At 42.4% G+C, this 16,394-nt stretch overlaps 1 protein-coding gene across 14 annotated transcripts in view; it reads left to right on the top strand.

Annotated features, from left to right (window-relative positions):
• Positions 1-16,394, top strand: part of shank3a (SH3 and multiple ankyrin repeat domains 3a) — a 247,951-nt gene that overhangs the window by 200,754 nt on the left and 30,803 nt on the right. For 11 of the 14 annotated variants that reach the window (XR_009788489.1, XM_061773051.1, XM_061773052.1 and 8 more), the window contains 2 exons: positions 14,012-14,087; positions 15,958-16,011. Coding sequence is in view for 13 of the 14 variants with exons in the window: in XM_061773051.1 (XP_061629035.1) it covers positions 14,012-14,087; positions 15,958-16,011 (130 nt within the window). In the remaining variant the exon portion in view is untranslated. The remainder of the gene's footprint in view (positions 1-14,011; positions 14,088-15,957; positions 16,012-16,394) is intronic. The other 3 variants (XM_061773046.1, XM_061773047.1, XM_061773049.1) reach the window with 1 other exon arrangement.

Consider the following 16,394-nt stretch of genomic DNA (forward strand, 5'->3'; position numbering starts at 1 on the left):
GGGGGGGGGGGTGGGTTTGTGTTCGTGTGAGACAGGTTCAAATGACAAACCAAGAGACCAAGGGAATTTTTAATTAGCGGAATTTTTGTGCAGGTGAGTACTCATCAAGACAGAATCCAGGCGGTGTCCTGCAGTGTGTTTTGATTGAAAACAAAGAACCCCAAAAACATGCAGTTTGAAAAATAATAAGGTTGGAAACATAATAGCATGTGTCAGCAATGTAGTTCAAAATTAAAGCAATTCATGCTGCAATGCATCTAATTGACATCCAAAAGTGCCCACCTAAAACGGAATTAGATTATTTAGTTTGTATTTTGATTGTTTGGTGATTCAGTTTAGAGGGTATTATGAAAGCATCGGAATTTTTTTTGGTACTTTTTGTTAAGTACTTATTTTAGGTTTTAAGTGATAAGATTTTGGTTTGATAGAAATTGTTTTAAATGAGTAATTCTCAACTGGTGTGTCACGGATAGCTCGTAAAAAATTACATGTATTTGGTATTCAGATTTTTTTGGGGTTATAGTACAGAGGCATACCATGTTCCCATTCCGTATTAGGTAAGCGACAGGAAACATTACTCATTTGTGTTCTAGTCACTAGTTTAATCCGGAAACAAATACAGTACAGCTCAGCCTGTGGCTAGCGGGCATCATGGCTAGCAATATGCTTTTGATGGTATGTCAAACTCATTTAATATTGCATTTAAAACTATGACATACTGTACATGTGCTTTCAGAGGCTATTTGAAAAAAAATGCTTAATCGTTCTTAATTTCTGTAAAACGGTGCCATGACTTTGCAACATCAGGAAAATGCGGGTCCCAGCGTGACAACTTTTGAGAAACAGTGATTTTAATAATAAATATAGAGATATCAACATAATTTATAAAAATATCAAGCAACCTCAGAAATATGTAAAATACCTCCTTTTTTACAATAATTTAGTTTTAATACTTAAATTAATTTGTGTGTAATTTTGTGACAGTCATTCAAGTTAATATAGAAGAAAAAAAGCTTATCAAGCAACCACAGAAATATGTACATTTTCTGCAATATTTTACAGTATTGCTTTGGAAATTCTTTGATTATATTGTTTGTTTTATGTGTTAACTGATTAGGTTTATTTTCATAAAAGCCACTGATTGAAATAAAAGCATTTCAATCAACCACATATGTATAATATAGTATAGTATTTTTCAATAATTTTATTGTATTATAAATTTTAGAAGTAATGTCTAGTCATTTTAATTTTAAAAAAGCGTATGAAGCGACCATAAAAAAAAAAAATGTTTTAACATTGTTATTTTTTTAATTTTATATACTGTTTTATTTTGGTCATTATGTATTAGCATTTTATGCAGTATTATGCCATAATAATGAATAAGGATAATAATAATTTAATTTGTTCATTATATTTTAGATGCAGCGTATAATTTAATAAAATCCTTTATAATTTGTATAATCAAGCAACCACAGAAATATTTTCCACTTTCTATTTGTATTTAATTGTTCTTGAAAATTTTAAAATGTCACTAAAGGCGGTGAACGACTGGTTAGCACATCCGCCCCACAGTTTTGAGGACCGGGGTTCAAATCCCAGCCCGCCTGTGTTGAGTTTGGATGTTCTCCCGGTGCCTGTGTGGGTTTTCTCCGGGTACTCCGGTTTTCTCCCACGTCCCAAAAACATGCATGGTAGGTTGATTGAAGATTCTAAATTGCCCTTAGGTGTGAATGTGAGTGTGAACGATTGTTTGTTTCTATGTGCCCTGTGATTGGCTGGCGACCAAAGATAGCTGGGATAGGCTCCAGCACGTTCGCAACCCTAGTGAGGATTAGCAGAACGGAAGATGAATGAATGAATGAATGAATACTTTGCATTCATCACAGTGGTTTCAAAGTACATCACTCCCTACCGCTGCTTCAAATTACACTGATCTCAAATGAACAGTATGTGAGGTACTCTATTAAGATGGGTGCTAATAAACTATTAAAAAGTGACTTTTAATCTTTAATATGTTAAATGAACACTGAATAAGACATGAAACCTTTTTGCCTTCACCTCTCGGTTGGTTAGTTTTTTTTCCCTTGTGATGTTATCAGAAAGGTCCAGTCTTGGCCCTTCACACTGAAAATGTCATGTTGTTACCACCTTTTTGTGGTGTGTGCGCGCTAAGTATGCCTGTCACATTTCTTATCGCACCTCGTCGCTCCTGTGCTGCTTCTTGACGAGACGGCAAATATCTGTCAGCGTTTCACTCGAAAGTCGTCGTTTGCGCACGACTGAGGCCCGTCTCATATGAGGGGCAGTTAGGGACATTATTCAGGATTAGCTCTCACACTTACTATTAAAATGCTTTCACACACACACAAATTACTGAAAGCCTCTCATAAACACAACTCAAACACTCTCATACGCACGAGTCTTGCTCTCATAAAGACTGCTCAAACACTCTCATACGCACGAGTCTATATAACGTCAAACAAAGTAGTGAATTAATTCAAGAAATAAAGTGATTTTTAATGTAGAAATTAGGATGGAATTTGCCCTCTGAAAAGTACTTCAGTGTTCACTCTATGGGTACTAAAGAAAAACTTTTCAACTATATTCTAATTTATTGAGATGTACATATATTTTAAAAAGTCATGAAATATTTGACTCTGAGTGTGTGTAGTCTGGAGTGCATATCTATGACACGGGTTTCACAATGACAATTAAATTCCTTCATTCCCTTTGGCCACCTCATTAGCTACACCGGCGGAGGGGAGCTTAAATGCGACTATACGGGCATCCTGCCGGCAACGAACCGCTTCGTCTTCTTGACTTGGCAAAGCTCGTTTTCCTGCTCTCGAGGCCAACCCACCTTGTTTCTGCGTTTTCTTTTTCTTTTTTTTTCGCGGAAACTCCGCTTCGTCTTCTTGACTTGGCGAAGCTCGTTGATCTTGAATTCTCTCGCGGCTGCTCGATTCCCATGTTCCTCCGCGTAACTAATAGCTTGACTGTGCTTCGTAAGCGTGTCTCTTCGTAGGTGCCATTTTCGGGGGTCCTTAGCCAAACTGATGGACATACCGGAACTATATACCTACTGGGGGCGTGTCTTTAGCCTCCTCTGTCACGCACACCCTTCCCCCTTTACGTCCGCATGCTGTCCTCAGTCACGTCCGCCTTCCTCTATATAAGCAGCGTGTCAGCAGGAAATGCTCCCAGTCAGTCAAGCGGCGCGCTCATTAAAGTCACACAACAACATTTACAGATTTTGGAACTCGGTGTACACATAAGGCGCGCCTCACTATAAGGCACCCCGTCCATTTTGGAGAAAATGTAAGACTTTTAAGTGCGCCTTATGGTCGTGAAAATACGGTAAATATATATGTATGTACTATACAGTATAATGCGATGTAACACTACTGCTTAAGTTAGGCTTACTATTGTACTTTATGGCTGTTGGTCAATGCCATATTTTATTTTGAAACCAGTTCTTTTTCAACTGATATAAATACACGCGGCGGCACGGTGGCCGACTGGTTAGAGCGTCAGCCTCACAGTTCTGAGGTGCGGGGTTCAATCCCCGTCCCCGCCTGTGTGGAGTTTGCATGTTCTCCCCGTGCTTGCGTGGGTTTTCTCCGGGCACTCCGGTTTCCTCCCACATCCCAAAAACATGCATTAATTGGAGACTCTAAATTGCCCGTAGGCATGACTGTGAGTGCGAATGGTTGTTAGTTTCTATGTGCCCTGCGATTGGCTGGCAACCAGTTCAGGGTGTACCCCGCCTCCTGCCCGATGACAGCTGGGATAGGCTCCAGCACGCCCGCGACCCTAGTGAGGAGAAGCGGCTCAGAAAATGGATGGATGGATGGATAAATACACGCCAACTGTATTTTATTAAAACCCATTCACCGCTAATGACGGCTGTTGAATTCAAATATCCATGTTAACATGGAGGCCTAGCAGTGATTAATTGATGAGCTTATATTACTGTTGAATTCATGCTCATTTGTAGCATGCTTGGGGGCGGTTATGAAATGTTGTAACATGTAACACTTCGACTATTGACAGTGTAGCGTGTGGAGTCAACAAGCACGTTAGCATCGCGGGCGAATCCATCGTATTGTTAGAAAGGGGAGCCAGACTGTAAAACGCTCATCGAAGACGCGTCTGTGCTAGGAAAGTTGAGCTGAGTCGGCGATATCGGAGTGGCGGCTAAATGGGCGAACTGCTCATATGGGGCAACCCGCCTTTTCAAGTTTGAGCCTGTGTGTGAGTGAGCAAGTGTGCGTGTTCTCGTGAGTGCGCTTGTGCGAGCATAGAGCATGTGTGCGTGTGTCTGCAGAATGCTTTTCCTCCGAAGTCAGTCGGGTGCGATGTGAGGCGTCTGTCACTCTGCAGAGGCGCGAGCCACATAGAATGGTAATAGATAACGACGGCGGCGTGATGGCGGGAATGAATCATAGCCAAGCGCTTGACGTGGAGCCTGATCGGAGGACAGCAGGTCACGTGCACGTAAACACACATTCTCCGGTGTGCGAGTGTCAGGCGCGCTTCGCTGTACATTCCCTTCGTGGCTGTCCTTCCTACTTATTTCATACTTCATACTTTTGGTGCCTGAAGGTTGACTCACCTCAGTAGCCACGAAAGTAGAGCAGAACTCTGCTAAGGCAATTTCTGCCATACGGAAACAGCGCTGTCCTCCAAAGGACTTAAAGGAACAAAATGTATTCAGATCTTATCCAAAAGGAATCAATGAACATTGACCAACATAATAATTTTTCTGTGAACGATGGATTTAAGGATGTTTTTAAAGGACAATTAAGACCATTTTGAAGGAAAAAAAACAAAAACGTAAAAACTATAGACTTGTTTTAAGTCTTGTTTTACTGGGCATCCTTTATAAATGACTAAATGATCTTAAAAATGCCACAATAGACAAAGACAAAACCGCAAACGTCTGAAACTGAGACTCAGACGCAGGACTCACAATCAAATAAGATCCATGCATGTTTCTTTAATAAGAAAAATAACCCTGTACAGTATTGTACTTCATAAAAATCTTCAGTAATGATATAAAAATCATATGAACAATTAAAGAGTTTTTGCATTATACTTTCATGCATCATTGTGCAGCTCCTTCTGGTGTGTTCATCTTGGCCACCAGCGTATGTACATATACGAGAAGAAGACGGTCACAACTGCTTTGTAAGGAGGATAAAGAATATATGTTTTGTTATATTGTCCATCTACGTGTCGATGCATTGTTTGTGTTCAAATATCCGTTACTAAATGGGTTGTAACATAGATGCTAGTTTTGTCAGCCCATCTGTGGTGTTTTGCATTGTGTTTTAGCATTAAGCTAGGGGACTTTCTCAAATCTTTGCTCATGATTCAAGACAAAAAAATGCTTTCAGGGTATAAGAAAGACATCTAGGGCATTTTTATTGCTGTCAAATATCAAAACAGCTAGGGGTGATGATGTATTTACAGTATTGTTGCTTTAAGAAGCATTTCTAATTGGCTAGCTCACCGGGTGTTTGCCAGCGAACGTCGTTCTGTTCGGCGAGCTTTGACACAACTCGCCTCTTGTTGTGAGCACGTTTCCGCTGAATTATTCAAGGCTTCCTCCACTTTGACAAGAGCAGAGGTATTTTCGGTCCATGACGACACTCGGGCGGTAACGAGGAGCTCTCCGAAGGCTCTTCAAGCGAACCCACTGAAATCTGAGCGAGCGAGTGAGAGAGATTGAGAGAGTGGAGATGTGAAGCAGTTGTTTGCTGGAGGCTGAAAGAGTCTGACACACTTTCGGCTGCTTGAGAAGGAAAAATGCGGATAAGGCGAGCGTGGAATGCCGGCGTCGAGTTCGGATCGGTTCAGGGGATCGGCCCTCGCATCTAATCTCTAGACGGGACACAAAATGGACTGTTGTCCCATGTTGGTGTCCGAACTGCCTGTTGTGTGTAGCAGAATCGACGGCGTGGTGACGGTGGTGAAGGCGGAGCAAGCCAGGACGTTGTGGCGTGATTTTGACTGGGGTAAGTCTAGCGGTGTGAAGTACAAATATTTTGTTATGCACTATAAATAGATTTTTTTTAGGTATCTTTTTACTTTTTAGTTGTACAGTGGACCCCCGGCTATATGCAGGAGACAGGGAAAATCTGAAAATCCGCGGAATAATTGTGCTCATTATGATTGCTTTTTTTTTTCCTTTTAAACCCCAAAAATCCTTGAATAAGTGAGGATAAACCATCCATGAGTTTTTAGGGTTGGTCTCCCCCCCCAAAAAAACAAACAAAAACAAAACAAAAAAAATCAAAAAATGGAAATTGGAAATTAAAAAAAAAAACACTTATGGGTCAAAATAGGCTAGTTACTTTAGTCAACATTCGTGGACAACAACACGACATAAAAAGATGTAGATTGATCGAGATCTTGGGTCTTATAAGACGGGGAAAAACAGGGGCAGCAGCAACATCACTGCATTTTTTTACTTTTACTTACCCTGATTTTCTCAGAAGACAGTCAGTAAACATGAATTAACTGACCTTTTCACCATGACATCATGCATACTTCCAGTTGGCAAAACCATCGTAAACAAACCTTATGTCATTTGAGCAAGGCAGAGCGATGATTTTATGATTTTAGCCTTTTAGATCGAATGTGTGACGTGGCAGTCGAAAATAAGTCAAATTACTTAAAAAAGCGAGAAGGAACTCTGGTTGATTTTAAAAACATTCGATTCAAAACTATTTTGAGGGTGAAATTGATAGCGTGCTGTAGTGCTGACGTTCATTCAGTTTAGCAAAATTATCCAAAGTCAACCAGACCAAACATTTTCCTGTAGGATAATGCCCTCCACTAACCCGATGATGGAGTTTCCACTACTTTTAGTTTTTTTCCACTACTATGAAAAGGTGGCAAATAACAGACTCTGTGATTGTGACATTGTTATTTTCCAGGAAGGAACTAACCTGAAGCAACAAGCTATTTTGTCATTTAGCTGTCAGGACTTTCTGACAGAAAGCCTCTCTTTTCTCTCAACGAGATGTCTCTCACCGCTCGACAGTAACTTGCCTCCCTTCCCTCGCTCTTTACTCTGAAAACTGTGACCGAAACTGATGTGCGCTTTTCAGGATTTGTGCTGACTTTTCTCTAATCGTCTGTCCCTTCCCTCACCCTCTCCGATTGTCAGCGTGCTAAATTTATCCTGAGTGAGGCAGGACATTTAGTTCAAATAATCTTCTTGTCTCCGATTAGAGCAGTGGGGTTAGACGAACAAATCATTTTCACGGGACTTTTTGCTGAAGGAGTTGGGTACCATACTGATTTTTGACATCTTAACTGATTGTTAACATTTGAGATCACATGCGACTGCTCTTGTCGACGTCTTCATTGACAATTGCCAATCTCCATGCCAAAAACTTCCAGAAAATACAAAGAAGAAGAAATAGATAGCTAGGCTAACTGTTATCTTATCTGGAAACTATATCGGTTCCGCACGGCTCCAATCAATGTTGATACACGCAAAAGAATTTGCTATTGGAAATGTTGAAAAGGTTTAACATTTACGATTATCGGCCCCAACCATTTTGTGAGCAAATTGGGGAAGAAAAATCATTCGTAACACCCCATACCACAAGCTAGTCATCAAGTCTTTGCTGACTTCCTGAAGGGAGGAAAAATGCTAAAATGTGCCCTGATTATCGGTATTTGTCTACACTGTCTTAAGGATTTGCCATCGGAAATAATAAACAGATTTAAAATTTACGACTGTCGGGCACGGCTGTTTTTTTAGCTGATTGGTGAAGAAAAATACCTCTTTAACCACACCCCACATCACATGATAATCACTCATGATTGTCTTTTAGAAACATCCAATCATCGAGCATTGCTGACTTTGATAGGGGGGGAAGGAAAATACTTGAAATTGGCCCGATTGTTTGTATGTGTGTACCTCGCCCAAGGATTTGCCATCGTAAATATTGAACAGGTTTAACATTTATGACTGTCAGCCCTTTGTGTTTTATGAGCAGCTCATGGAGGAAGAATCCCTCTGAACACACCCAACACTATAGGATAATCGCTCAGGATAATCTCTTCGAAACATCCAATCATTGGGCCTTTGCTGACTTTGATTGGAAGGGAGGGAAAATGTTCAAATTCGACCCGATTATTATAAGTACGTGTGTACCCTGCCCAACGATTTCCGACTATCGGCCCTCAACTGTTTTCGAAGCAGCCTGGAGAGGAAAAATCCCTCTTAACACACCCCACACCACAGGATAACCACCTAGGATAATCTTTTAGAGACATCCGATAATCTGTCTTTACTGACCTTGGTCCGAATGAAGTGAAAATGCTCAAATTTGGCCCGGTTATTAGTATGTGTGTATCCCACCTAAGGATTTGCTATAGTAAATATTGAACACATATAACATGAATAATTGTCTGCCGTCTTTAAAGCAGATAGGAGTAGAATAATCACTTTCAACACATCCCACACCCGAGGATCACCACACAAGATAATCATCTGATAATTGGGCGTTTCCTGACTTTTGGTCACAACGGAGGGAAGATTCTCAAATTTGGCCCGATCGTCATCAGTATGTACACCGCTTGAGGCTCCGATTCACCGAGTTTAGGAGGTTAACATTCCCGGCATGAGCGGGAAAAATCAGATGAGTCAGGGTGAAGGAGGAAAAGATTTACAAAGTCAATGAGGCTGACTCGATAAGTGCGCGAGCGTGTCTGTGTGTGCGTGCAAGTGTGCGCGTATGTATGCATGTTTGTCGGCAGCTCTTATCTATGAGTGGCATGACAGTGTAGGTTCATTTCCTTCACACAAGGACAGAACCGATGTCGGCGAGTCCAGGGGAGGATCCCTCCCGAGAAGTTGGCAGCACGACGCCGGCACGACGACCGCCCCGGGCGTCTCAGTGTGACACGCGTGCTAAACGGGCCGCATGGCTGCGTGCTCATTTTGTTTGCCGATATAACAAACAACAGCAGTAACAGCAAGTTTGTACTTTTCGGATCATATTTTACAGGCCGAATGTTTTGACCTGCTTTGCTGCCTTCCTTCCTTACCATCAACCTCAAACGTGGAAACTTCCTTCCTTCCCTGCAACCTTCCTTTCTGCCTTCCTTTTCCCCCCCTCAGACCCAAAACCCTTTTCTGCCTTCCTTTGTTTTTTATCTTAACTTATCTCTTTCCTTCACCCTCCGACCTGTTTTTCCTGGCATCTTTTCTTCCTTACTTTGGTCCTCCTGCCCTCCTTCCTTCCTTTCATCAGACCCTCTTTTTAGTTCTTCATTCTTATATCCTTTCCTTCATTTGCTTAAACCTGCTTTTCTTCCTGCCTTCCTTTCTTCTATCCTACCTGTTTTCTGTCCTCCACTCAAATTTTGCATCCTTCCATCCTTTACCTTTTCCACCTTGCTTACTTTTTTCTCCTACATTTCCTCCTTCCTTTCTGACAACTTCCTGCCTTCCTTCCTCTCATTGTTCCTGGCATCTTTTCCTTCCTGACATCCTTTCGTTCTGTCCTTTCTTCCTTCCCTACTGCTTTCCTTCCTTTCCTTAGACCCAATTATTCTTACATCCTTGATTCCCTCGCTTAAAAGTATTTTTTCTGCCTTCCTTCATTCTCTCCTTTCTTCCCTCACATCTGTTTTGTATTCATGCATCCTGCCATCCTTTATTCCATGGCTTAAACCTACTTTTTTGCCTTCCTTCCTTCAACCTTAGACCTGCTCCCTCCCACTTCTGCCCTTCTTTCTCCTTCCTTATTTTCTTCCTTCAGATGCTATTGTGCATCCTTTGTCACGTATGGAGAGGAGCTGGACCCAAGAGCAGGCGGAGGCAGATAGATAGATAGTGAAGAACAGTTTATTTGAGGAAGGTAATGAAGGTGGTCCTGGGTGCGTTGGCAGGCAGTGGCGTCTTACAGGTGGCAGGCAGTGGAGAGGACAGGCGGATGGCTTGGCGGCAGGAATGACATGGATCAGGAACACGGGGGAATACTGGGAACGAGGAAAGACAGAGGAGTCAGAAAGGGAAACAAGGAACACTGTGCCTTACGTGAGGTAAGTGGGCCGTGGTACCGCTGGAATAAGCTGCAATACTTTGCCGAGGATTTCCGGGAACAGGCAGGCTTAAATGTAAGTGGTGACGAGGGCTGATTGGAGACAGGTGCACGGATTGAGGAAGGTGCTGAAAGAGAGAGAGAAGGCGCAAGGCGCGCTCCAGGCTCCAATAATGGTACTGCAGAGCAGTTCATGACAGTACCCCCCTTCTCAACGGACGCCTCCCGGCATCCTACCAGGCTTCCCCAGGTGAGCCGCATAGAGGTCGTCCAGAAGGGAGTGATCGAGGATGAGCTGCCGGAAAATCCAAGAACACTCCTCCGGCCCATACCCTTCCCAGTCAACCAGGTACTGGAACCCCCTCCACCTAGGCCTCACGTCGAGGATGCGCGACGGTGCTGCGAGTCTGGGTGAGGTAGCCCTCTTTGTTGGTGGTTGTCAGGCCTGATGGGCCCGACCTGCAGGAGCCATGCCTCTTAATCACTCACGTCACCCTCCACCACGAACTGGAGGGAGGGGTCAGGGTGGCGCAGAATGGGAGCATTGGTGAACAGGGATTTGAGTTCACTGAATGCTTGTGAGGCTGCCGGGGTCCACTGAAATGGGGAGCTGGTGGATGTGAGGCTGCTGAGGGGGATTGCGACCTTGCTGTAGTTGCGGATAAATCGACGGTAGAAGTTGGCAAATTCGAGGAAGCATTGCAGTTCTTTCCGGGTAGTGGGGATGGACCAGTCGTTGATCTTGGCGGGGTCCGGTTGTAGTTGTCCTTTTGCAATGATGTAGCTGAGGAAATGTACTGAGGAGAAGTGGAATTCGCATTTTTCTGGTTTGACAAACAGATGGTTCTCAAGAAGGCACTGGAGGACCTGGCACACATGCATGCGGTGTTCTTCGGGGGAGCGGGAGAAGATGAGGATGTCATCAAGGTACACGAATACGAACCGGTTGAGCATGTCACAGAGGTCATGAATAAATGATTGGAAAACTACAGGGGCGTTTGTTAAGCCGAATGGCATGACCAGGTACTCGAAATGTCAGAGAGGGGTATTGAAGGCGGTGTTCCATTCTTTCCCCTCTCGGATACGGATGAGATGGTAGGCGTTTCGGAGGTCCAATTTGGTGAAAACCTGAGCTTCGCAGAGGGGTTCAAAAGACTGGTCAATCAGGGGTAGCGGTGACTTGTTTTGTGTGGTTATGTCATTGAGTCCACAGTAGTCTATGCATGGGCGGAGAGTGGTGTCTTTTTTTTTCCATAAAGAACCCAGCCCCGACCGGAGACGAAGAGGGGCGTATGAGTCCAGCAGCCAGTGAGTCCATGATGTAATCATGCATTGCTTTTTTCTCCGGACGGGAGAGAATTAACAGTCGGCTAGTGGGAAGTGGAGCTCCCGGCAAGAGTGCAATGGCACAGTCGTGCGGGCGGTGGGAGGGTAGAGAAATTGCCAAGTCCTTGCTGAATACTCGGGAGAGGTCATGATACTCTACGGGAATTTGTGAGAGGTCCACTGGGGCGGCAGAGGGTGGTGGGTCTTCTGAGGGTGGAATGGCAGCGAGCAGACAGTGGGAATGGCAATGAGGGATCCATCCTGTGATAGATAAATGAGTCCAGTCTATGGCGGGGTTGTGAAGTTGGAGCCAGGGAATACCAAGAACTAAGGGGGTCTCAGGGGAAGGAATGACGAAGAAGAAAATCTTCTCGCGGTGGTTACTGGAAATGAGGAGCATGATAGGCACTGATTGGTGGGTGACAGGGGAAATGACTCTGCCATCCAGGACTGTGACTTTTTTCGGGGACAGAAGTGGTTGGAGAGGGATTTGGAGCTGGTAAATTATATCTTCATGAATAAAATCACTGGAATCAATAAGGGCAGTAATGGAGTGTTGAGCAGAAATTATGATGCAAGCGGGAACGGTCATACGGGAGGGAGAGCTAGGAGGAATGGAGGTTTAGCTCACCACGTTGCTCTCGGTTCACGGTGAGCCTGGTCTTTTGGTCGGAGGGGGCAAGAGGTAATAAAATGACCAGATTGACCGCAGTAAATGCACAGCCGCTGGATGACACTACGCTGACGTTCCTGTGCATCTAAACGAGTTTTACCAATTTGCATAGGCTCATCGGGTGCAATGGGCAATGACGAAAGTGCAGTAGACGATGCAGAAGGAAGTTTGGATTGCATCTTCGAGGAAAGGAGGGATACTTGGAACAGGCAGGCTTATATGTAGGTGGTGACGAGGGCTGATTGGAGACAGGTGCGTGTATTGAGGAAGGTGCTGAAAGAGAGAAGGGAGGGGAGAGAGAGAGGGCGAGAGGCCCTCCAGGCTCCAATAATAGTACTGCTGAGCAGTTTATGACATCCTTTCTTCCTTTGCTTAGAACTACTTTCTTGCCTTCCTTCCTTTGGTACCTGTCCAATACTGTTCTTATTCAAATTATTTGTCGTTATTCACAGTACCTGGGGAAAAAAAAGAAAAGGAAAAAAGAATGAGTTAATTTCAAAAGTGTATACCTGCTTTTGGCCCACCCTCTATACGGTATGGCATCTTGTGAGTGTGAGGTTTTGGTAATACAAAACAGTCTCTCCAGGCAGTAGTCGTCAAATAGACGTTAAAGAGGTTGTGATAAGGGTGCGTGGTGTTCTCGGAGGGGGGGGGGGGGGAAACAGGAAAGAGACGTGACAGCTGACACAAGAGAGTAAATATTCGAAATGTTACACTGCGATGACCTGGAGGTGATGGATGACGTGTCAAGAGTTGAGCGCGAAACGGAGAATTTGGTGGCGTGAGACGCGCATATTGTGTATCGCGCACACACACACACACACACACACACACACACAAATTTGGGCAGGATAATGTGGTTTAATTGGCACCTGTCAATTCAAGTCCTCTGACATTTTGTCTCCTTCCCTGTCAAATCATATTTTTACCAATTACATTTTACTGGTTCATGATTAGATTACTAGCAGTTGTCCAACTTTTTACACCCAGTACTACCTTGTAAAATATTTTTTTTAGCTCTCCAAGTACCACCATGATGACCAATATAGTATAAAATACAGTCGCGTAATAGTGTTCATGAAAACACATGCAGAGGCTTCGTTTCTTTAAAAAAAACATTTAATGTTATGGTAAACCACTGTAACATTATGAACAGTTTGAACTATAACACTGTGCTTAAATTTATTAAAAGAAAAACTGTACTTAAATAATGATATAATTAAATTTTGATTAACTAAATTTAATTTAATTTGATCTCAACAAATTAAATGAAAATTTTAGCTAAATAAATGTTTTGAAATAAACATTTCTAAAAGGTTAAATGCAACTGTTTGTACTTACAAGTTAAATACAACTGAACTGTACTTAAATGCACTGTACTAGATTTTAAAAAAAAAGTTTCAATATTTAATTTAATGATTCCTTGTGTGCCAGATAATGGAGCCCATGTACCACTTGAAGTTTGATCAACATAACATTTAACATGTCATGTAAGTGTAAAAAGACATTAATGACTGTTAAACGAGAAAATGCTCAAGACCTATATTATGACGATGGAAAACCTGTTGTTTGGAATTCAAAGAGTTTTCACTAATGGAAATAATGGAAATGTAATTCAAACTGTGGGCATCATACAACCTTATACATATCTATATTTTAGGGGTTGGGGTTAACATTTGAATATGTCATACAAAAGATGAAAACACTCCTGATGTGTATTGGTGGCCCAGGAGTCTTGTCACTTGTTTTTTTTCCCCTTCATTTGGAATTAGTGTCACAACCAGCCAATGAAAAACCAAAAAACATGCCCGAGGTTAACCCTTTGATGCTTGCTGAACTGAAGTCTGCGGTAATGTGAATTTGCAGGCTTTCCCCCCATGTGTCCATTTACTGTATGGAGAGAAAAATCCTCATATCATTTTGTTTGTTTGTTTTGTTGCAGAAACTAGAGAGGACCGCAACAAAAGACTGTTCAGACACTACACTGTGGGATCCTATGACAACTTCACCTCATACAGGTACGCCCTTGCTCACTTGTGCGAAAATCTGAATTTATGGTCACAGTCAGTTAGTCTCCTTGGAGTGTGCTACTGTCTGTCGTGGAATTTGCTGCCGCCTAAAGGCAACAAGCTGCCACTGCACCGACCAATGAGACATTTTTGGACTGTTAAGCCACCACAATTGATCTAATTCTAAACCATTCATTCCCATGCGATTGATGTTTCAAATTTATTTGCTTTATTTATTAACCATCCCCATCATGTTGCTGGTCAAATTTTCCATTTAAAATAAAATTTTAAAAAAGCTAGAGTTTTTTTGAGAATGTAAAATAAAGGATACAACTTTGATAGAAATGGTGGTGGCGTATAAAGGCAAAATGATTCAAATGTTGTCTTTGTTCAAATACTTGTGGGCATGCTTCATTATGAATTTGTCTGAGTCGTCACCTCCCAAGCTGACAATAATACAAAAACGCTCGTTCTCAGCTCATTCTTGTATTCATTCGCTTTTAGTTTGGAGGCAAATATGTGGAGATTTCAATGGCAAAGTGCCGGTTTTAATGTCATTTTCCCACCCGCTTTTTCAGCCTTTTTATGAAATGTCAGCTTTTCATTCAATTTCTTCCTGCTTTTCGAGTTTCTAAATGTCATTTATGTTGCAGCAGCTACGGGTTTTATGGTATTTACCGTCGGCATGCGCGGTACACTTGACAGTCAATAACCGTACGGATCCAATATGTCAAAATATCTAATATTGAAATCCAAACTACATGTTGAGAACTAATGGAATCACATCCCAAAGGGCAGATATTTTTATATGCTTGATGGTTTGACTAGTTCTACAATAAGTTATACGGTACACCCCTCGAGGGATGCATAGGGGTGGAAAATCCAGTAAAATCGAGTAAATGTCAATGCAAAGTTAACAGGGATTTGGAAAATATTGAGGCTCATTATTCATTCATTCATCTTCCGTTCCACTTATCCTCACTAGGGTCGCGGGCATGCTGGAGCCTATCTCAGCTATCTTTGGGCGAGAGGCGGGGTACACCCTGAACTGGTCGCCAGCCAATCGCAGGGCACATAGAAACAAACAACCATTCGCACTCACATTCACACCTACACGCAATTTAGAGTCTTCAATTAACCTACCGTGAATGTTTTTGGGATGTGGAAGGAAACCGGAGTACCCAGAGAAAACCCACGCAGGCACGGGGAGAACATGCAAACGCCACAAAGGCAGGGCCGGGATTTGAACCCCCGTCCTCAGAACTGTGAGGTGGATCTCTCAACCAGTTTGTCACCGTGCTGCTGAGGCTCATTAAATAGATCATATTCAAGCATTAATATAAAAATTTTCTTTGGTCATAGGCAGACATCCATCCAAAATCATACAATTACAAAACAATTACAATTCAACAGAACTGACTTTAACTCTAAATTAATTCTGAAGTGCGCAGGCAGCCAGTAAAAGGAGGCCAGAATTGGTTTTATGTGCTCCCTCTTACGTGTTCCAGTTAAGAGGCAGGCTGGAAATGTTTGAGGAAGGGCTGGCTGACTCCAAAGTCAGGTTGTGCAATCACATTATCACAGTTGTTTATTTTTATTTTCCCTTGAGAAAATATTTCATTAACGTGGGGATTATTAAGTGTTTTAATCCCAAAAGGGATTCCAGTGGAGGGAGGCCAGAATCAGAGTTTTGTGCTCCCTCTTACATTATCCCCATTAAGAGGCAATCTTCAGTTTTGTAAATTCCTTCTTTATTCCAGTTACATTTAATTTTAAATTTTTTTTTTTAAAGAATAAAATTCCTGGAATTTCGCTACCCAACACACCAAAATAATTTTGTATAACAAAGAACCAAAATCCTTTGGCCTCCCTCTTGCAGAAAGGTTTGTTTCCGATCAGCCGCTTGCACCAGTACGACCTCTGTGTTCTCCTGGTAAGTCTTGAGTGGCGAGTGCTGTGTTGGTAAGCTAACGAGTTAGCAAGCACAATCAATGCAACCCGCCTAGTTTTTGCTTTTATTTCTGTGTGTGTGCGTGTAATGTCTACGTGATTTCAAGTGTTGCTACTAAAACGTTTGCTTTGGTATTGCAGTGGCCGCAATATTACCGAGCCAAGTGTGTTGAGTTTGGATTGAGGTGTGTTTTAGATAGTGTTTTACAGTGGTGGGAAGCAACGAAGTCAAAGTAGGATTTTTTTTCTGACAATTTATTAATTTTATGTTGTACACTGGGAAACATATCTTGCTTTTTTTCCTTCTAGCTTTGTCAAAAAAAAAAAGGCTTGGCTAGCAACTAAGTTGTCAAAGCGGGTATATAA

Source organism: Phyllopteryx taeniolatus, chromosome 5 (genome assembly GCF_024500385.1).
Source record: "Phyllopteryx taeniolatus isolate TA_2022b chromosome 5, UOR_Ptae_1.2, whole genome shotgun sequence".
Classification (NCBI taxonomy): domain Eukaryota; kingdom Metazoa; phylum Chordata; class Actinopteri; order Syngnathiformes; family Syngnathidae; genus Phyllopteryx; species Phyllopteryx taeniolatus.